General features: G+C 41.2%; 1 protein-coding gene across 1 annotated transcript in view; it reads left to right on the top strand.

The window, feature by feature from the left end:
- Positions 1–22528, top strand: part of LOC124554696 (succinate-semialdehyde dehydrogenase, mitochondrial) — a 223958-nt gene that overhangs the window by 196354 nt on the left and 5076 nt on the right. Inside the window, exons 7-8 of the mRNA XM_047128322.1 lie at positions 3515–3673; positions 9293–9465. Of these exons, the coding sequence (XP_046984278.1) occupies positions 3515–3673; positions 9293–9465 (332 nt within the window). The remainder of the gene's footprint in view (positions 1–3514; positions 3674–9292; positions 9466–22528) is intronic.

Here is a 22528-nt window from a genome sequence, read left to right on the forward strand (position 1 = left end):
ATCATTTCAATGAAGGCACATTCAACAGATTCCAGGCAAGAGAGAAACTGTGAATTATCAACAGACATTATTTCCCAGTCAGATACTCAGAGGGTACTTTGTACCAATCCTTTCAACACAACCAACTTGTGACACTACAAGCTGCTAGAATGAACGGCTTTCTTGATGTCTGAAAAACTAGAAATTTGCAAAGTGACCCTTACAATCCTCCACATCTTTTCTTGTCCATTCGTGAATGTGTTCCCTAGAAACTATGTGAATCTCGTGAACTTCGTGTAGATATTATACGTAATGGCTTAAAGATGACATTACATCCAGGAGTACTAGTTTTGACCGAGGATGGTATTTTCAGTTTAGAGTCCGCTTTCACTATAATTGTCAATGCGACATTTCTCGGCATGTATAGGGAGTAATTAAAAATATTTTGTCTGAATCTTGAAGGAAATTAAATCCTCTGCTAGACTGGTGATTGTGAATTCTGGACAAAACTGCACTAATGAAAAGTTATTAAGGTGAACCCACTGACATATTTAACTTTTTTCGATTTCTTGACATTTTTACAGATTTTCACAGCCTCATATATCAATAGCTGTTCCGAATTTTCCAACATGTTATAGGGTCATTCCATGTCAGTTCAACCAGGGGCTCCAGCTCATAGTCTCAGATTTGACTGAAATTCAGTACACTAATTCTACCGTGTGTGGAAAACTCGTGTAAAAAAAATTATTAGTTTCCCCTGCCAATTAGTTCCAGAATTATAACTTGTGAAAGAAGGTGGCGTGATCTGGAAATTGCAACCCGCATCTGGCAATCTATCTTCAGACCCAACTTCAGGTCTTAATAACTTTTGAACTATTCCACACAGTCCAGTGAAATTTTTACAACCCAGTAAGATCCATTTAGAGAACACACTCCATGAATCAAAACACCGACACCATATTTCTGAGGGAAAATAGAAAATTCCAAAATGTGATTTAAAGAATGTAATACGTTAAAAGGTACATATTGTAGGTGCCCTCTATGCCAAATATAATTCACTCAAAAAGGGTATAAATTTTTGTGGTAAGCTTAATGTGGCCTAAACACACACAGAACTCATCAAGCCCATATCAGTCACAAAAACTGAGTTACATGCTCACGAAAATACAAAAATTTGAAAAATTACCTGAAAAACATGGATTTTCTAAATGTGGAAGCACAAAAGAGACAAGTGATATCCAAGCCAAATTTCAAACACTTCATAAGTAGACCATAATATTATATGTGGCAAAATTTCAACTTGTTATTGCAAGGCATTTGTGTACAATAAAAGTTGACAGAGATGTATTTGGTTACGCTTCTTTTAACACGATTTAGCAAGTAATAGTGATGATGCAGACAGCTTGTTTCAGATAAAGCTGCAGCAATTGTTGGGAACCATTACGCAACAGAAAGTTAAACAATGGCAGTTTTTAGGGACAGAATCAGTCATTGTTAGGCAGGAACAACAAAGGAAACATGGAGGGCACCTACAATATGCATCTTCTTTTAACGTATTACATTTTTTAATCACATTTTGGAATTTTTTATTTTCCCTCAGAAATATGTTGCTGGTGTTTTGATTCATAGTGTGCGTTCTCTAAATGGATGTTACTGGGTTGTAAAAATTTCACTCGACTGTGTGGAATAGTTCCAAAGTACCTGAAAACAAAATTATGCCACCGTTCGCTACCCTACGTCTCTTTCAGACCTGTCTCTACGGGGCTATTTGGCCAAAAGCTGAATGTGTTTGTCTTTCCATCGTGTCTGTCTGCAACTCAGCATGTCATCTTTAGAGTAAGGGGCAGTCTATCCTTCCCATAATAATTGTGATATTCCAACCTGGATTTCCACTATTTGTCTGTGTTTAAATAAGTCAGGTGTATTTTAATGTCAAGAGTGATTACAACTTACGTGACACTGTCACATGAAAAGCTAGTTTGAAACTACACTGAAGCACCAAAGTAACTGGCATAGGCATGCGTGTTCAAATACAGAGATACGTAAACAGGCAGAATACGGCGCTGCAGCAGTCATCGCCTATATAAGACAACAAGTGTCTGGCACAGTTGAGTTGTTAAATGGGTTACTGCTGCTACAATATCAGGTTATCAAGAGTTAAGTGAGTCGGAATGTGGTCTTGTAGTTGGCACACGAGCGATGGGCCACTGCATCTCTGAGGTAGTAATGAAGTGGGGATTTTCCCATACGACCATTTCACGAGTGTACCCTGAGTATCAGGAATCCGGCAAAACATCAAATCTCTGACATTGCTACAGCCGGGAAAAGATCCTGCAAGAACTGGTCCGACGGCGAGTGAAGAGAATGCTTCAACATGACGGAAGTGCAACCCTTCCACAAATTGGTGCAGATTTCAATGCTGGGCCATCAACAAGTGTCAGGGTGCGAACCATTCAACGAAACATCATGAATATGGGCTTTTGGAGCTGAAGGCCCACGCGTGTATGCTTGATGATTGCACAACACAAAGCTTTGCGCCTTGCGTGAACCCATCAACACCGACATTGAACTGTTGGCTACTGGAAACATATTGCCTGGTTGGATGAGTTTCATTTCAAATTGTATGTATACAGGAATGGACACAACCTCATGAATCCATGGACGCTATATGTCAGCAGGGGACTGTTCTAGCTGGTGGAAGCTCTGAAATGGTGGAGTGCGTGTGAAGTTGGAGTCATATGGGACCCCTGCTATGTCTAGATATGACTCTGACAGATGACATGTACATAAGCGTCCTGTCTGATCACCTGCGTCCACACATGTCCATTGTGCATTCTGACGGTTGTGGGCAATTCCAGCAGGATGATGTGAAACCCCCAAACATCCAGAATTGCTACAGAGTGGGTCCAGGAACACACTTCTGACTTTAAACACTTCTGCTGACCACCAAACTTCCCAAACATGAACATTATTGAGCAGATCTGGGTTGCCTTGCAACGTACTGTTCAGAAGAGATCTCCATCCCCTCGTACTCTTACAAATTTATGGACAGCCCTGCAGTATTCTTTGTGTCAGTTCCCTCCATCACTGCTTCAGACATAAGTCGAGTCAATGCCCCGTTGCTTTGCAGCACTTCTGTATGCTCGCGGGGGCCCTACACGATATTAAGAAGGTGTACCAGTTTCTTTGGCTCTTCAGTGTATTTACCATCTACAATATATTACTTTTGTTACAGTTTTTAGTCTTTTTTTACTCACCTGACCATTTTGTTATCTGAAGCGGTTAAGAGTATTGATACACTTCAAAAGAATAAATTGTAACTCTTCCTTTTGGGATTGTCTGTGGTTAACACTATTTGTTCTGTTTTGACATTATTATGTAGTAATAGATGTGGCCTTATTGTGTGATATAAAGCTGTGTAATCGAATTGGCTAAACATTTTTGCGTTTTAGTTAAATTTTTATTTTTCCATATCTGAAATTTCCATTGTACTAAACAACAGATTACCCAACATGTTAATTGATGGTATTTTCAGACGTGTGTCAGTGCAAATCGTTTCTTAGTGCAAGAAAACGTATTTGATCAATTTGTGTCAATGCTGAAGCAAGAGATGGTACAGCAACTTCGTCTGGGTGACACCACCAAACCAGAAAACAACCTTGGTCCACTAATCAACCAGCCTCAACTAGAAAAGGTACGCATACTTTTCCTGTAATTTCATGTTTAAATTGAATTTCAACTTTGCAATCAATTTCTGAATTTTTGATCAGAATAGTGGAATAAATCTCTCATCTGAATAATGTTGTGATCTATTCGATAAGGCGTCTGAACAAACAAACACTTAAGTTAATCATATAATAAGACCTCGGCCAGACATTATGCTGAATACTGCAATGGACTGTTAGGTTTTGCACTGTGTGACCAATGAGAAATACACACTGATCAGCCAGAACATCACCTACCTAATAGCCAGTGTGTATACCTTTGGCACAGATAACAACGGTGATGTGTTGTGGCGTGGAAGCAGTGAGGCCTTGGTTTGTTACAGGAGAGAGTTAGCACCACATCTACATCAGCACATCCCAGATGTGTTCAATCGGGTTCAGATCTGGTGAGCTGGAGGGACCAGCACATAAATTGGAACTTGCCACTGTGTTCCCTGAACCACTCCATCACACTCCTGGCCTTGTGACATTGCACATTATCTTGTTGAAAAATGCCAGTGCCTTCAGGAAACATGATCATCATGGTGACTTTCACAAGCTGCACTGATGCCCACGTGAATGTTCCCCAGAGCATAATAGAGCCTCCACCAGCTTGTCTCCATCCCACAGTACAGGTGTCTAGGAGCTGTTCCCCTGGAAGACGACAGATTCACACCCTCCCATTGACATCATGAAGAAGGTATTGGGTTTCATCAGACCATGCAACACACTGCCACTGCGCCAACGCCCAGTGCTGGTAGTCCAGTGCTGATAATCCAGTGTCGATAGACCAGTGTCCATTTCAGTCATAGTTGCCAATGTCGACGTGTTAACATTGGCACATGCATGGGCTGTCGGCTGTGGAGACCCGTCGTTAGGAGTGTTCGGTGCATAGTCTGTTCACACACACTTGTACTCTGCCCAGCATTGAAGTCTGATGTTAGTTCCACCACATTTTGCTACCTCTCGTGTTTTACCAGTCTGCCCAGCCTATGACGTCTGATGTCTGTAATGACAGGTGGCAGCCCAACCCTACAGCATCTGGATGTGGTTTCGCCACATGTTGAAGATTGTCACCACAGCACTCCTCGAACACCCAACAAGCCATGCAGTTTCCGAAATGCTCGTGCTAAACTTCCGGGCCATCACTATCTGCCTTCGGTCAAACTCAGATAGAGCTCACGTCTTCCCCATTCTACACACGGACAGCATGCTCACTGATACTACATGCACCGAGTGTGCATCTGAGCAACAGTCATTTCTCTCCGGGTGACACTACCATCACCTTCATGGGTTTATATCGGTAGTAAGTCGATGGTCATAATATTCCAGCTGATCATTGTGTAAGGTAATGGATGCATGTATATGTGACAATACTGCAACTGAAAAAATTATATATTGGACACCAAGAAAGCTTTCTTTAACATGTCAACATTACTCTGAGCCTTGAAGATGGTCGCTTGACTGGAACTGGTTGTCGGTGAGTAAATAAGTGCTAAAGCAGCTTTTGATGGTTCTATATTGCTGTTCTTTAAATATATTAAAATTTTGAAACACTGTTTACAGAAAAGTATTACAAAAGAATGGTAATGACTTAAGTCGTGAAACAACTTGTATTTTGTAGAATATAGCATTTCTCACAAGTTGCTATTTAGTTTTGTAGTTTAGTGTTTGTTTGTGTAACCTTACCCCAGGAAATATTTATTAACAAAAGTATTAATTTGAATTAAAATCCATTCAACCATATAAGGTGGAACAGCATTGTGAGCCCTTAAAACACTCTAATAAGCATGTGTGGTCTCATTACCCACGTGAAATCCATATATTTCAATCGCAGCATCCAAAAATGTTGCATTTTACTGACAATTTAATTTTGTGTATCATCCAGATAATTTGGTTGGTTGGTGTGATTTGGGGGAAGGACCGAACTGCAAGGTAATCAGTCCCATTGGCTGAGGGAAGGAAGTGGAAGGAAATCAGCTGTGCCTTCTCAAAGGCACCATCCCAGCATTTGCCTAAAACGATTTAGGGAAATCGTGGAAACCTAAATCAGGATTGCTGGACATGGGTTTGATCCATTATCCTCTCGAATGTAAATCCAGTGTGCTAACCACTGCACCATCATACTTGGTCAGACAACTTGCATGCTGCCTGTCGGTCCTTCAAAGCTCCTTCCTTTATCCCCACTCCACTTGTTCTCTTGTCTCTGTGCAAGTAGATTTCGTGTAGATGCTAACACCACTACCTTTTCCAGCTTTGTAGCCCAGTCAAAGAACACCAAAAAAAGGTCAGATAAGGGAAAAATTATGTTGTCACAAATTTTTGTAGAGTGGAAGGGGGAACGGCCATGAACAACACACTACAAATCCTTACCAGTGGTATGTGTGTGGATGGGGTGGGGGTTCATTTAAATATCACTTTTTAGATTTTTCTTGAGTAAATAGAAGACTGCAGCTTCTAGCAAAAATATTTCCCAGCGCAAAATTAAACTACGTTAAATTTCCTACAAAAATTGTTCTATACATTTTTTCTCTCGGAGTAATAGTTTATGCGTTGCTGGGGGTGGAAAATTGTAGATTACTTAAAATGTTTTGATGGTATAAAATTAATGTTTATAGTTTAGCGAAATGGGTTAAGAACAAATATAAAATGTGTGTATCTCATCTAAGTACAACAGAACCATATTAATGGCTAAATTGTATTCTGGGGCTGTGACAGGCTGAAGGGGAGTGGATGATGGAGGGTATAGATGTGTAAGGGAAGCTAGGTCCACGGATTGTGGTCATGCAGTTCCCTCATTCCTAGGTCAGCAAACCGAAGAGCAAGCAGGCAAATCCCCAATCTCTCTACCCCTCTATATCATAATAAGCAACAACATGGCATTCCACAAATTTATACTGACCGTTTTGTCATGTGCCTTGCATCTCCCCCACACACCTGAGCGGCAGTTTTTTTTTCTTCTTCACAAAGTGCTTTGACACTTCATAGAATACAGATATGAGTTACTACGAACACTAATGCAGGAAATGCATATGGGCAGATTCTATTAGGTCTACAACTTTGCTGCCGCCGTTTTGCAATAGACGACAGTAGCAGCAAGTGGGGTTCGGGTGGTTGGTCATAGGTGTAATACAATAAGCTAGGGCATCTGCAAACATAATGCCATAAAAGTATTAGTCAATTTGTGATTGCATCATAAGATTATTCTCGATTAGGTACGTCAACTTATGTACCCATTTCTCGCCATTTGCGGGAAATTTTAATTTTCTGCTTTAACATGAAGAAATCTGTGGCTGTGACCCTTAAAATGCTGGGTAAGACCCGAGGGAACTATTAATGGAAGAATGTGCAGAGAATGTTTTCATTGCCTTAAGAATGGTGATTTTGATGTCAAAGATCGACATGGCGGTGGAAGACAGAACGTTTTTGTAGCTACTGAAACACATGAAGACAGTCACAGGACATCATTATCGAAAGGAATTGATGCGTTCAAGCCCAGCAGTGAAATTTAAACACCTACAATACAGTGATAGATACGTAAAGGTAATTTTGCAACAGGTTAGTGCTCGACCCCATGTTGCAAAACCCGTCAAAATATAAATGGAAACGTTGAAATGAAAAGTCCTATCCCTCCCGCCGTATTGTCCATACGTTTGCTCTCTCTGACTACCTCATTTTTCGATCAGTGACATACAGTCTCACTGACCAGCACTTCCAATCATATGAACAAGTGCAAAATTGAATAGATTTGTGGATCCCTACAAAAGACGCCCAGTTCTTCCGCCACAGGATTCATATGCTATGTAGATGGAAGTATGTAGTGGCCAGTGATGGGCAATACTATGAATCATAATTTTTTTGTAAGTTTTTCGCAATAAAGCCCCAAGCTTAGAGAAAAAACGGTGGAAGTTGTTGTAGACCTTATATGTAAACCTCTGCATGCTGTTCTACACCGCTGGAGGAAAAATTGATCTGTACGGCAGTTGTAGCATTCTTCAGAGGAAGGTGCCTACACATTCTTCCTTTTTCCTGAATTTTATAGTCATTTCTTTTCCTGTTATAACCTGTTCATACACACACTGGACATAATGCTTTTTCTAAACTGCAGAATTTGTTTCTGTGAATCAAATAAAATAATGTATAATATGGCAAAACTAAAATTAAGTCTTTAGTTTACAGCACATGCAAACATATTTGTTTTTCTGTGATAAAAACAGGTTTTGCTTAGATGGTAAAAATATCTGATGAACTAACCAGCATTAAGCTGCAGCTATGCTTATAACTCAAGGCCTTTCGTTTTGTAAGTCTTCCCTCATTCAATTAAGTATCAAGTAGAATACTGCAGTTAATAGTAACAACTCTTTTTCATCTCAATAATAATGCATCTTTCACTGCAGATTCCCGAAGCAGAAATGAAAATTACTCCATGATTTAAATGGTACTTACCTGGAAGGTATTAAATCTGTGTAAAAATGCTATTTTTTCTTATGAGCAGCCATAAAAAACACAAAATTTATGTTCTTAATTATTTAATGTTACAAAGTAGTGTAGGCTTGAACTTTTTATGCATATATTATCAACTGTACCCATACCTTGTCTAGTTCAAAATCTGAAATCAAAATTCACTTATGGAAGATATCTCCACAAATCTCCATATTTTCATTTTTTATTTTGTACGTAAAATTGTATTTCATGCCAAAGGCTGTTCCATTAATTTAATACTTACTGAATTTTGAGTCAGACTTTTCATTTTGTCGTGTGGGAAATGAAAAGTTTTATTATTTTATCTGACTGTTAGATTATGTGGAAAAAAATTACATTCTCACTGTAGATTCAACTTGTCTATTAATTATTTTTGCCGGCCGCGGTGGTCTCGCGGTTCTAGGCGCGCAGTCCGGAACCGTGCGACTGCCACGGTCGCAGGTTCAAATCCTGCCTCGGGCATGGATGTGTGTGATGTCCTTAGGTTAGTTAGGTTTAAGTAGTTCTAAGTTCTAGGGGACTGATAACCACAGCAGTTGAGTCCCATAGTGCTCAGAGCCCTTTGAACCATTAATTATTTTCAGTATATATGCTACTGATGTCAAACGATGTGAAACAACATTAGTGTACTCTTTCTTTGTGAATAGCTGTTTATAGTCATGATGGCAAAAGAAGAGCCCTTACAGTTGAAGTTGGCACAATACAGTTGTGTCATGTGTCTACCATATGCCAATCACACATGCAGTTTGGTGTGTGTCTATGATGATGCCTCATTGTTTCTGCAGTGGAACGAAAGACTATTGTTTTCAGCCACATAGTGTTGATACTGAGCCTTTTAGACTTCACACTTGAAAGCTGGCAACAATGCTGCCAGCTGTCGGGCCTTTTCTTTCTTCACATGAATGATATTTGTGGCATTACAATGCTCCTCAGATTTTCAGAGGTGTCAGGCAGCACAGGTTAAAATAGCAGTGATATAGCAGGAAAAAGGTTTCAAATGCTGAAAGAGCTGTTTGGTCCACCAGGCATTATAGGCATTAGTGTGCATGTGTGTGTGTGTGTGTGTGGGGGGGGGGGGGGGGGTTGGCTGTTTGGTTGGTTATTGTAAACCTTTTTTGTTTTGCCAGGTTGAATCAATAGTGAAAGATGCACTGCAAAAAGGTGCTAACCTTCATGTGGGTGGTAATCGTGCCTCTTCAGTTGGGCCATTATTTTATGAACCAACGCTTTTAACTGGTATTACTCCTGATATGAGGTGCTACAATGAAGAAATATTTGGCCCTGTGGTCACTGTAATAAAGTAAGTATTCACATTTTTAAATAAGTTGTGGATGTACTGAAGTATATATTACTTAATATAAGTATAAAAAAGAAACATAAGCTGAATTTATTGTGATACAAGATCTGTAGAGAGCAAGTTCTGTAAAGACAGAGCCATATTACTGTCACCTGTAACTAACATATAGCCACTCGTAAAAAATCACTGACCAGTGTTTAGCAAAGATATTGATTATCACTCTAGAGTGGGTTTCCTTCCCAGTCACTTATAGAATGTAGACCAGAACTAAACAAAGGTTGAGGTGTGTGTGTGTGTGTGTGTGTGTGTGTGTGTGTGTGTGTGTTACCTTAGACAGGCACTTGAGAAATTAATACCTGAGAATTGTGATTTAAGCATTCAAATGGAAAATATGTGCACAAATTCACATGTATTGTGTAATGTGAAGTGGATACATTGATATATGCAAAGTAAGGTACTCCAGTAGAACATGCCTACAAGTCCTAAGAAACCAGAAACAGCACTCGTACAGTTCATAAAGGGACTGAGCGACCAAGAAGCGGAAGTTTGTAGAAAGCTGCATGAAGAAAAGGGTCTTGAATGAGATTTTCTCTCTGCAGCGGAGTTTGCGCTGATATGAAACTTCCTGGCAGATTAAAACTGTGTGCCGGACCCAGACTCGAATTCGGGACCTTTGCCTTTCGCGGGCAAGTGCTCTACCATCTGAGCTACCCAAGCATGACTCATGCCCTGTCCTCACAGCTTCACTTCCACCAGTAGAGCACTTGCCCGCAAAAGGCAAAGGTCCCGAATTCGAGTCTGGGTCCGGCACACAGTTTTAATCTGCCAGGAAATTTCGGAAAAGTGTCTTGTTCATTACATATTATACACCAAGTTTCACACCCAGTAAACTTCAAAATAGCTCTGAGCAAATGCAGTAGAAAGTCTTCTGTCCAGTAACCCTTGTTTTGTACCGATGTGACTAATGAAAGAACCAGATTAATTGAATACTGCCATGATCATTTATGTCCCAATGTTTGCAAAACATGGAGGTGAAGAAAATGAAAGAGGCAGCCTTAGAATCATCTGATAGCACTGCATCAGATGCTTCAAGATGCTTTTGTCAGTGCACTGTCACTTTTTGTTCGCTGTGAGAGTGACGTAAATGAACCACTCATACAAAATTATTTGGTAAGTTGTCAGTGTTTTGTAGGTGACTATGAGCAAAACAATAGCTCAATTCAGCAACGGGATCTGGGATTCACACTAGCAAGACAACAGGTTCCAAAGGGTGCTGAAAACTCTTTTTGTGACCTCATGCTTGGCTACCATAGGCCCCCAACTTTTGCAGTGCCTTTCCCCTTTCTGTACTGCACGTCTATCCTCTTGCTGTTATCTTCCCCCTCCCTTGGGGAACATGTCTTGGGTGTTTCCAGGAATGTGTTCTGAAGTTTCAGTAGCCCAGCATAGTAACCAGCCCTCCTTCCTTCATTCTCTATCGGCTCCCCTTCCTCCACTTTGGCATTTGAGATCTCTCTTCTTCTTCTTCTTCTTCTTCTTCTTCTTCTTCTTCTTCTTCTTCTTCTTCTCCCCCCCCCCCCCCCCCCCCTTTGTGTTCCTGAAGGCTTTTTCACACATTTGACTCGCAACAGATGTCTGGGTAATTCAGAATTCCCAGCCTCGGGTCGACAAATAGGGTTCGCACGTACCCCCTGGTACATGCCAGGTGTAGGGGGACAGGGATGATTGCTTGAGCTGTTACTCCCAGTTGCTAATTGGTCCCTCTGTCTGGAGTTCAGAAGGTGGAACGTGAGGTGTGAACAATTGCCTAAGGGGGAGGGGGGAGCCCCTGTTGGAGGGAGCACGCCATTGGAGATGCTGACAGTCACGGGAGATTTTGTTGCAATAAGCCAATCATCTTCATCTCGGTCTATATCTACTAAAGGTAAGTGGAATGAAGCTAAAGCTTCAATGTATCGCCCAGCTGCACCTCAGTTCCTCGTGGTGTCGTGTACCGAAGGAGGTCAGTCTTCTGCTACAGTTAATCCCTTTACTGTTCAGAAAGGTGTTGGTGCAATTGCAGGCCCCGTGAAATCCTGCTCTTGCTTGGTAATGGGACTTTGCTTCTGGAGACCATTTGTGATTTTCAAACCCTACATCTGTCTACAGCTTAGGTCCTCCATGGCTATTCTGTTCATGTCAAGGCCCATTGTATGCTGAATTGTACGCTTGGTGTTATTTATACTTGGCTGCTTGGTAGTCCGACCAAGAGGGAAGTCCAGCATTATCTCTCTGATTGGGGCATCACTGTGGTCCAACGGGTAATGAAATAGATTGGTGCAAACACTCATTTTCTCACATTTGATCAGGTAGTGCTTCCATCGAAGATGAAGACAGGCTATGAAGTTATCACGGTCCAACCAAACATTCCAGACCCAATGTGTTGTTACTAGAGTCAACGTTGTAACTGCACTCGCATATCCTGTCAAAACTTGGCCAAATGTGTCACTTGTGGTATACATGCTCATGAGGATGAGTGTCCCATGTATCTCGATGAGTGGGCCATTCTGGAGATCCCAGGTGAAGGAAAAAGCCACTCACAAGTTGTTGGCTAGTTGTAAACCCTGCATTTTACTGTCTGTCACTTTTTCTATCACTTTTAGTACAGTTCTCGCTCCACGAGGGACACGTCACACAGGCTTGCTACCTCTAATTCAGTACTGCAGTTGTGAAATGGTCCAGTATCATGGTAGCATCCCTGTCTCCTTCTCCCACAGCTGCACAACAAGGCACCAAATCTTCCCCTTTGACGGCAAAATCACCTGCTACACAACTGGGAGGTCGGAAATAACAAAAGGAATACTGCTGCGAAGACTTTTTACATCACTCCAGCCAACAAATGTCTTGTTCATGGCATTACATCCATCAAGGAGGAATTACGGCTGCTCTTTGAATTGCAGTGTCCATTTGTTTTCTGCCTCAAAGAATCCAAATTGTCCTCGTGACCACTTTGACTCTCATGTTTTCTTCCAGTCCACTTTGACCTCCCCCCTCACCTCACCCCCCCCCCCCCCCAATCACCACCACCACCACCACCACCACCACCACCACCACCCCAATCACCCCCACCCCCAATCACCACCACCCCAATCACCACCACCCCAATCACCACCACCCCCACCCCCAATCACCCCCACCCCCAATCACCACCACCACCACCCGTATCACCACCACCGCCACCACCCCAATCACCACCACCACCACCATCACCACCACACCCCCAATCACCACCACCACCACCACGCCCCCGATCACCACCACCACGCCCCCGACCACCACCACCACCACCACCACCACCATCACCACCACGCCCCCGACGACCACCACCACCACCACCACGCCCCCGACCACCACCACCACCACCACGCCCCCGACCACCACCACCACCACCACGCCCCCGACCACCACCACCACCACCACCACCACCACCACCACCACCACCACCACCACCACCACCACCACCACCACCACCACCACCACCACCACCCCCCAATCACCACCACCACGCCACCACCAATCACAACCACCACCAATCACCACCACCCCCCCCCCCCAAATAACTGTGGCCATATTTATTTTTTTTATTTGAAGAAAGCCTATGCCAGCTGCCCGCATCTCGTGGTCGTGCGGTAGCGTTCTCGCTTCCCACGCCCGGGTTCCCGGGTTCGATTCCCGGCGGGGTCAGGGATTTTCTCTGCCTCGTGATGGTTGGGTGTTGTGTGCTGTCCTTAGGTTAGTTAGGTTTAAGTAGTTCTAAGTTCTAGGGGACTTATGACCACAGCAGTTGAGTCCCATAGTGCTCAGAGCCATTTGAACCTATGCCAGCTGCTGGAGGACTGGTATCCTCTATACCCTACACCCTACACTCATGGGGCTTCTGGACGCTGCCTGCCCCATTTCCTTCAGGAATTTTTAGAGTACCGAGTTTTCGTAGTATATGTGGGCTTGGCCATGACGGACACCTTTATCCTGGAAAGAAGGTGCCTCAATGCTCCATCCAGAGCGTCGTCCTCTTTGCTATAGCCATTAACCCTATTATGGACTGTCCATCACCAAGCATCTCTTGGTCCCTTTTCCTTGACAAGTTTGAAATCTATTGCAGTTCTCCACAGACTTGTCTCCATGATCTGCATCTTCAGCAACGTCTTGAACATCTTGTCTTGTGAAGCATTGACAGTGGCTTTCGCTTTTCCACTGACAAAACCGTTTGTATGAATTTCTGGCAGCACAATATATTTCTTCCACTGTTTTTACATCTTGGACCTGTTGTTAGAGTACCGAGTTCTCATGGTATATGTGGGCTCAGCCATGATGGACACCTTTATCCTGGAAAACAAGGTGCCTCAAGACTCCGTCCAGAGCGTTGTCCACTTTGCTTTCCATTCACTGAAACTACAAAATTCCTGGAGCTAATGCTTGATAGGAAACACTTTTGGTCCTCCCATGTGTCGTACCTGACTGTACACTGTACCCAGTCCCCCAGTGTCTTCTGTGTCTTTAGTGGTACTTCCTGGGGAGCAGATCAGACCATCCTCCTCTGTTTATACCGATCCGTTGTATTTTTTTGAAATTGGACTATGGGTTTTATGTTTATTCCACTCCACATCCGTCCATCTTATTCCATCTTTACACAGTCCATCGCCGTGGAATATGTTTGGCCACTGGCGCCTTTTACACTAGCCCAGTTGACACTCGCTTAGCAGAAGATGCTGAAAACCCACTGTCATACCAGTGTCATTTCCTTCTCAGCAGATATGCATGATATTTGTCCTCCATGCCTGGCCACCCATCCTTTCAATGCCTCCTTTGACTGCCAGTATGGGGTGCATCCTCCTCCTCCCGGAGTTTGCTTTTGCCTACTGCTCTGGCAGCTTAACTTATGCTACCTGCCATGTTCCTGATGGGTGTGAACCCTTCACCACCTTGGCTTTCATTTGGCAGCCCGTGTTCATCTTGGACTTCATTTGCTTTCCAAGGACACTACTCTGTATTCAATCTGTTGCTGTAAGTTTCTTGAGGTCCACACGCAAGTTACAGCTGTCAATATACAGGAGGGTGCTATCACTAAGTCCAATTGGGGTGTCGGGTGTGCATTCTTCATTGGCACCGACCAGTTTTGGTACTCGCTTCTAGAATACTGCTAGGTTTTTACAGCAGTGCTCTTCGCCCTCCATCAGGCCACCCGGTACGTCCAGCCCCGATTCTCTCTGTGCCCTTCAGAGTTTCTGTGTGCTGTCACAGTCTGTCCCTTGGCACAACAGGTCCAAGAAAATTTCCACTTGCTCGCTGTTGAGGGAGCTGCTGTGATGTTAGTGTGGATTTGTTGCCATGTCGGTCTGATAGGAAATGAGGCTGCAGTCTCCCTGCCTTGGACTGCTAGCTCTTCCATTCGTTTGGTTGATCTCCGTGCTGCTGTCTGTTGGCAGATGGTGTCACTTTGGCATCACCACTGGTCTTCTCTCCACGGGAACAAGCTCTGGGGAATTAAACCTCTCCCAATAACTTGGCTGACCACCTCTTGGCTGTCTTGTTGGGAGATCATTTTAGCTAGGTGTATTATTGGTCACTGTAATTTTAGCCATTGCCATTTGTTAAGTGTGATCTGCTACCACTTTGTGCTAATTGTCATCAATCTTTGAAATTTGCTATTTCCTGGCCCAATGCCCCCCCCCCCCCCCGCCCTCCTTTTTTTTTTTTTTTTTTTTAACCACTTACATTCCAGTGTATGTTTACCATCTGAGTTATCAGCCGTATTAGCGACAGACACACAGGCTGTTGATCATGTTATACTTTTTATTTGTCATAGCAATAAGATAATGCACCACATGAACGATTAGGTATTGTGAGCACTAAAAACTATTTGAAGTACAACTGGTTAGGGAACATTTGAGGTGCACATTCAGATTAGTTGGTACACACCAAAAGGATAGTATTATTGATGAATATGTTGTTCTGGAAAGGTCATCTTGGATGGAAGCAATTTCTCTCATCAAAGTTTGGTAGATTGGGCATGAAATTTTATGAATTGTGTGAAAGTTGTTCTCGTTTATGTATGGGACTTTATTTTTTATACTGCAAAGGACACAAATTATAGTAGTCATTATGCTGAAGAGCAAATAACATGTCAAATTATTTAGATTTGCTTGGAAGCGGTAACTGAATTGATGTTGACAACTTGTACCCTAATCCAGATTTGGTTGATAAGCTAACAATTTATAACTAGGGCCCAGATTTTAATTACCTAAAAAAACAGTAAAATATGCAAGCATTTATGACCTAAAACTTACATAAATATGACCTTAAAAAATAAAATATGACTTAATAGAAGTTTATTTAAAGCATTTTTGTTTGTTTATTTATAATTTTTTATTCACCATAAAGTAATACAAAATTCACTTCTCAAAATATAGTTCTTTCTTTCTTTCTGTAGGGTTTGTGGCTAATTTGCACATATTTTTTGAATCTCTGAATGTTTTATTTTCTAAGCAGAAAGTACAGTGAAAAGATCATCTATCGAAACAGTAAAACAATGTTTTTATTTCTACATAGTATTTAAAGTGTTTCACATTATTTAATACCGTATGTCAGTCTTCAGTATCTGCAAAGTTGCACTGGATCACAAGGTACATTTTCAGGTTTTCCATTGTCAAAGATCTACGGTTGTCGCTGAGGATAGTTTTGTACCTGGAAAAGCTCCTCTCCACTTCACAAGACGTCACTGGAGCGTATTTGAAGGCAGCCAGGTCACTGGAGTTCAGCTTTGTTTCAGTATCTTCAAATGTTGCGGCATTCCCTGAAAGAGTGTCACTAATTTTGCACAGTGTAGAATATCCAGGATTCCGTTGGAGAACACTTTGCAATTTGGTTTTCACTTTGTCAGCCACATGACCACAAGCTCGACCCAACTCACTCTGCACATGTTGCACAATACTCAGGGCCTCACATAGCTGAGTGCCAACAGCTTCCAGTCATTTGTCATTAAAATCCGGGCTCTAGTTATAACATAGATGTCATCAGCACCATGCAGCAAGACAGAAAGGAGTTCCCTGATGTCATGAAAAATGTAAAACAGAATAAGGGAAAATATGTAACAGCACACAGGAACAAGCAGATATTTATGAAATTAAAGGGAAAGTGATGATGTAATGTTAAACATGTTTCATAATTATGCATATAATTTCAAAAGCAAAATCATGCAAAAGCTATGTATTGCAATAAGATTATAATGATTCCCAGATACAAGTGGTTGAAGCAGACTGAAAATCTGTTATCTCAAACATTTTTGACACTTCTTGGAAGCGGCATGCTTCAGTGTATACATCTACGGCCATCTAGCAGTGAATAGGTGAACTCCTTGTAATCATACATACATATTATTGATGCATGGCAGAGGGTGTTCCAAACCAGTGTTGTGTGGCCAAGTGTGCCCGTAACAAATTTTGTGCAGCAGAAATTGCTTCATACCGATGTTGCACCATGGAGGGTGCGTTGTACCGGTTTCGGGTGTCAGTGTGGTTTGCGTGCCGGTGTTAAGGTGTTGGCACACTCTGCGGGCCAGTAACAGGTAGCAGCGGGTGCTGTGTGCCGATGGTGGGTGACACTGGCTGCTGCATGCCAGTGGTATGTTGGGAAAAGTGGGGAAAGGTCACACACATACTGTAATGTTATGAAAATAAAATATCATTTGCTTCTTTAGTACATTTTATTCAATTAATTTTGAGTCATAAATCTAAAGCCACAAAATGCACCTGTGCAATTGTGCCAGCTTGGGCTATGGCATACTACCCGCTGAGACAGAGGTTCGTGCATGTAAAATACCCTCAAAGTGAGATGCATAGAGTATCCTTGTCCAAAAACAGATTCTTCAAAAGTAGTGAGTAGGGTCTTGTTCTGGAAGTTGATCTTATTATGGAATGCCAGATACTGCAGATTTCTGGACTAAGCCCGAGGGGAAAGATATAGTATGTCATATTTGCTGACGAGTCCTCCGGGTTGTATGGTTGTGGTCGAAGAAACTTTACTGTTCCTGATATTTCATCCAGAGCTGTGCTGGACAACATAGGATGTGCTCCTGGTGATGTTGAGTCTTGCCAACTGGTGAGTAAGACATAGGAAAGTGAGTTAAATACTGTGAAAATGAGTGTGGTCTAGTTTACAAGTGATCAGCTCAGATAATCCTTGGCAGATATAAAACTTAACAATTGATTGTCACGTCTTGAGGCTAAAAACTTAACTATTGTTTGTGTAATGCCACTGTCCGTATATCACTAAATTTCATGGCTGCTTCTTTCTTAAAACCTTATTTACTTCTTTTCCTGAATAGACATTTTTCTCAAAAGCCTGCTTCAGATTTTTTAATTCAGCATGCAGTTGTTCCGGTGTGCAGATTCTTTTGGCTATATCCACAAGACTTGTAATGACATCTCTCTCTTGTTGTGGAGTTCTTATGAAAATATCTGTCTGTATACATGACTTTCCAAAAGACCTTATGTCTCAAACTTCCATCAATCTGTCTCATAACGAAAACATGCAAGAAGGATATTATGTTTTGATTTCAAATTTCCAAGGTAAATGGGATATTTGAATTTATATGTTTTAGATAACGAAATAATTCTTCTAAACCTTTATCGTGTGACCAAATCTTTAATGTATCATCAACAAATTGATACCACTGAGATGGTTTCTTATTTGGCTTTTTCTAGAGCTCTCTGTTCAGATTTTTCCATCTAAAAATTAGTGATCGGGGGACCTAATGGATTACCCATTGGGACACCATCAACTTGCTTATAAAATTCATTGTCCCATTGGAACCGACTAGGTGTAAGGCACTGTCTAAAAAAAGACAGTCTAATCCACTGGGAGAACTTCCGTTTTATAAATCATAACTTTGTTAACTGGAATCGTAATGAATAAAGACACTGTGTTGAATCTTACAAGAATTTCTTCAGGAGTCAAAGTTAGTTCTTAAAGTTTCTCAATACAGTGACATGAGTATTTCATACAAGAGTCGGTTCTACCAGTATATAGTTGTAAACGAGTTGCCAGATATCTTGCTATTTGATATATTGGGGAATTAATAGCACTAACAGTTGCTCACTGAGGAAGATCAGATTTATGAATAATGAGTAGGCCATTAATGCTGGGCTACATTTATTGTCTTTAATAAGGCCTTTCTATCCTCTTTTTGAATCAAAGTACATGACTTTATCAGAGTATGTGTTATCTTCAGCATGCTATCTGCAGGGTCTTCCTCAAGTTTTTTGTACTTTCCTGAAGTTAAAAGATCCAAAATTTTCCTTTGATAATCCTCTTTAGTGTTGCCTTTGTCAGCAGGAAGAACCACTATGTCTTCATCTGCATTTAAATCTTTGTGAGCCTTTCACCTTTTGTTGAATTACTTTTCAAAGGTTTACTGTGGCACAGTATTCTGGTGGTTTCCATTTGAATTGCATTGATTGTTAAAATTTATCTCTGACAGGGACTCCCTGTACTAATCATGAATAATCTAAAATACACTCATTGTACTCTCAGAGATCTGGGTTGTTAGTTGAGAAGACTCAGCATTGCCAGAAATGTCCAGCACAGCTCTGGATGAAACATTAGGAACCTAAAAGTTACTTTGACCGTAGCCTTTCAACACAGAAGACTCACCAGTGACTATGACATAAGGCCGTGAAAGCCTTCATTGTATGATACGTAGAAGGCGTCCCTGTCTCCAGGCACCTGCACGTCGTTGCACTTGATGCTTTGCTCTTTTGATGTCTGCAACAATGATGTTGCTGCTTACCTTTGAACTTTCCAACTGTGTCATGCTTTGGGAATAGCTGACGAACCACTTCTGTATTTTCTTTAGTGATTGAGATGTGCCACCAAATGGAAAGAGAAGCAAGGAAGATGAAAGATTATTGAACTTTTGCAAAAGGAATGGGTTGAAGTTTGGAAATTTGTAGTTAGATAAAAAAGAAAACCATAAAGTAACATGGTAAAGGAGTGATTGGTCTGAAACTTGATTAGTTGATTATGTTTTTGCAGATGATGGACTGACAAACATAACAGATATCAATGTAATGCCACCAGGGTCCTTAGATGGTGACCATCAGATGTTAGTAATGAATATCAGAGAACCGAAGGAGAGAAAAGGAGCAGAAAACCAAGAAAGACAGTTAAGAACATGGAAGTCAAGTTCAGCAGAGGTGACGGAAAAATATTATAGCAGAGTAAAAAACAAAAGCCCACTGATTGAGCTGCAAACTGTGGAGAAGTGGATGAGTTACTAAATATTATGAAAGGAGGGAAGAATCCAGGGTTGGATGAACTAAGTTTGCAAATGATCGGAGCAGCAAAAGAGATGGAGCTGCAGTGGCTGTGTAGAGTTGTAAGATCTGTATGGAAGAAAGTGAGAACTCCAGAAGAGAGGAAGAGGTAGTATAATTGTACCTGTCTTCAAGAAGGGAAGTCAAAAATATTTTTAAAAACTTTAGGGGCTTTATCCTCGTGTGCCATTGTGCAAAAATTTGACAAGATCCCGGAAAACAAATTTGGAGAACAATGGAGAAGTAACTGCGAGAACAGTATGACTTCAGGCCAGAAAGATCGACAGTAGGTCTCATATTTACAGTGATAAAGATGCACAAACACAACTGTGAGTATGGGCGAGATCTGCTGATGGTCTTCTTGGATTTAGGGAAATTGTATGACACTGTACCAAGAAGTAAAGTTTGGGAGGCACTAACAATGAAAGGAATAGAGAAGTAAACTGTACTGAGGATAAAAGAACTGCATCAGGATGTGGATTGTTGTAAGTGGGAAGAGAGAATGGGATGATTAACACAGAGCTATGGGCTGAGACAAGGAAATGCACTATCTTCATTGCTTATCATGGTGCTGATGAATGATATGATGACATAAGTGGCAAGAGAGTTTGGGGACAAGATAACAACAGTGTTCTTTCTTGATTGTTTAATGGTATGAGGAAACAACAAGGAAGGAGAAAACAATTAATTTGATATTTGAGAAGAAGTTGTACAAGAATATGGCCTAAAATTTAATTCAAAGTAGTGTGGACTTGTGGCCACAATAATAAAGAAGGGTAACCTATAGTAAACATGGTGCTGGGAAGCAGCTGAAAATGATGGATAGTTTCAAGCACTGGGGAGTATAGTACAGGAAAATTAAGAAATTATGAAGAGTTCAGTGTATGTATAGGCCTTCTGAGAACTGTGAGATGAAGGATGCGGAACAAAGAAGTCCTTTGAAAAATAAAGTGGTGGTGCACCAAAATAATGTATACTATTTCTGTTGTACAGTGGAGAAATGTGTGTCATGAAGGGAAGGGAAAAAAAATTAGGTGCTTGAAAGTGATATGAATGTTTTGAGTAGGTGTAACAAAAATTGTAAAGATGGATAATGAAGATTAGGTGTAGAACACATGAGAAACCCCTACAAGAGAACATTGAGGTAAAAAGATTGAACATTATGGGCATTTGAGGAGAGTGAAGTACATGTTGTTCAGGAAGATACATGAGATGAATATAGAGGGCACAGTACCAAAGGGAAGGCCAAGGGTTAAGAGGATAAAAGGACTGGAAGAAAGCACCCAGAAGAGAGAAGACTGGGCCAGAGTACGGACAGGCAGAGGTAGGAAAACCAGAAAAGAAGGAGAAGCTTGTGTTCAAAGCAGGACAATGACTTCTCCCAGTTCCCTAGATTCAGTGCCATAACCTAGTGAAATTTATTCTGCGCGCGTGCGTGCGAACAAAAAAAAAAAAACACACACACACACACACACACACACACACCTAAAGCTGCCTGCATATGTACAATAAAGCAGGCAACAACAAGACTTCACTCAGAAGTTGATGAGGTGATGTTTCATGCCCTCGTATGAGTGGAACTACAAATCTTATTGTAAGAGAATTGCCCTACAGGAAGTAAGAGAGGGCTGTTAAAATTGTACCAGCCAATAGAGGCTGTGTAATGACAGTCATACTGTGAGAAGACATTTTCATTCCACAGCATTAGTTTAGCATTATCACAGAATAGTGAAACATGTAATTACATTAAGTGAAAAATAATTAAATACTGGTGGTGGTGGTGGTGGTGGTGGTGTGACTGTATCATGATGTTATTTCAAATTGCTGTTAATAAGTATAAAATGGCAGATATTATGAACACCTTTTATGGTTAGGAACCACCCCAACATTTGCTTGGAATCATTGTTGAATAGCCTACTCTGGTTGGGATGGCTGAATCAGGTAAGTCCTGAGGTTACTTTACAAAAACAGTATGTCCTGAATTATAATCACTTTATTAACAAGCAGAGGTAACTGGACATTAGGTATTACTTTAGGAAATAGGAGTAATGTGCCAAAAGTAGAGATTTCGGCTAAGATGTAAAACTAGGTGGTGTATTAGACCAAGTTCATCATAGATTATAACCATCCATCGTTATTAATTAGTCTATGCTGGTTATAATGTAAGCCCACACTTTATATTCTGCAAAGTTACAACTTTGTGTCAGACTTGGACTAAACTTCTGACACCATCCTTTTATGGACAGTACTCTTCAGAGTACAAACTTGGCACACATGTTTTCGAATTGTCACATATAACTAGGAACCGGAAAATATGGCATCAATTTTTGGCAAAATTCGCATCTTTTTTTTTTTTTTTTTTTTTTTTTTTTTTTTTTTTTTTTTTGGAAATGATTAGATGCACTAATATAAAATGTTGTCATGCTACACGAATGAAGACGAACAAAGCCTTCTTAAAAATTGACTTTAAAAAGTGCTGACTGGGAACATTTTGGCGGGACTGTTTGCTTTTGCAAAAACTACAGTACCTTTTTGTTGCAAAATGTCCTTTGTTTTTTACATTTGGCAGTATTTAAGCGTTCAAGAATGATTGTTCTGTTGAAAAGTAGCAGCATTTTCCCGCCAGTGAACTGAATGCGTCGCTGAATAATGTATTTCAGGACATTGCTTGGCATTTTCCGCCCCATTTTATGGTTACAAAATCTGTAACTATG

Source organism: Schistocerca americana, chromosome X (assembly GCF_021461395.2).
Source record: "Schistocerca americana isolate TAMUIC-IGC-003095 chromosome X, iqSchAmer2.1, whole genome shotgun sequence".
NCBI lineage: Eukaryota > Metazoa > Arthropoda > Insecta > Orthoptera > Acrididae > Schistocerca > Schistocerca americana.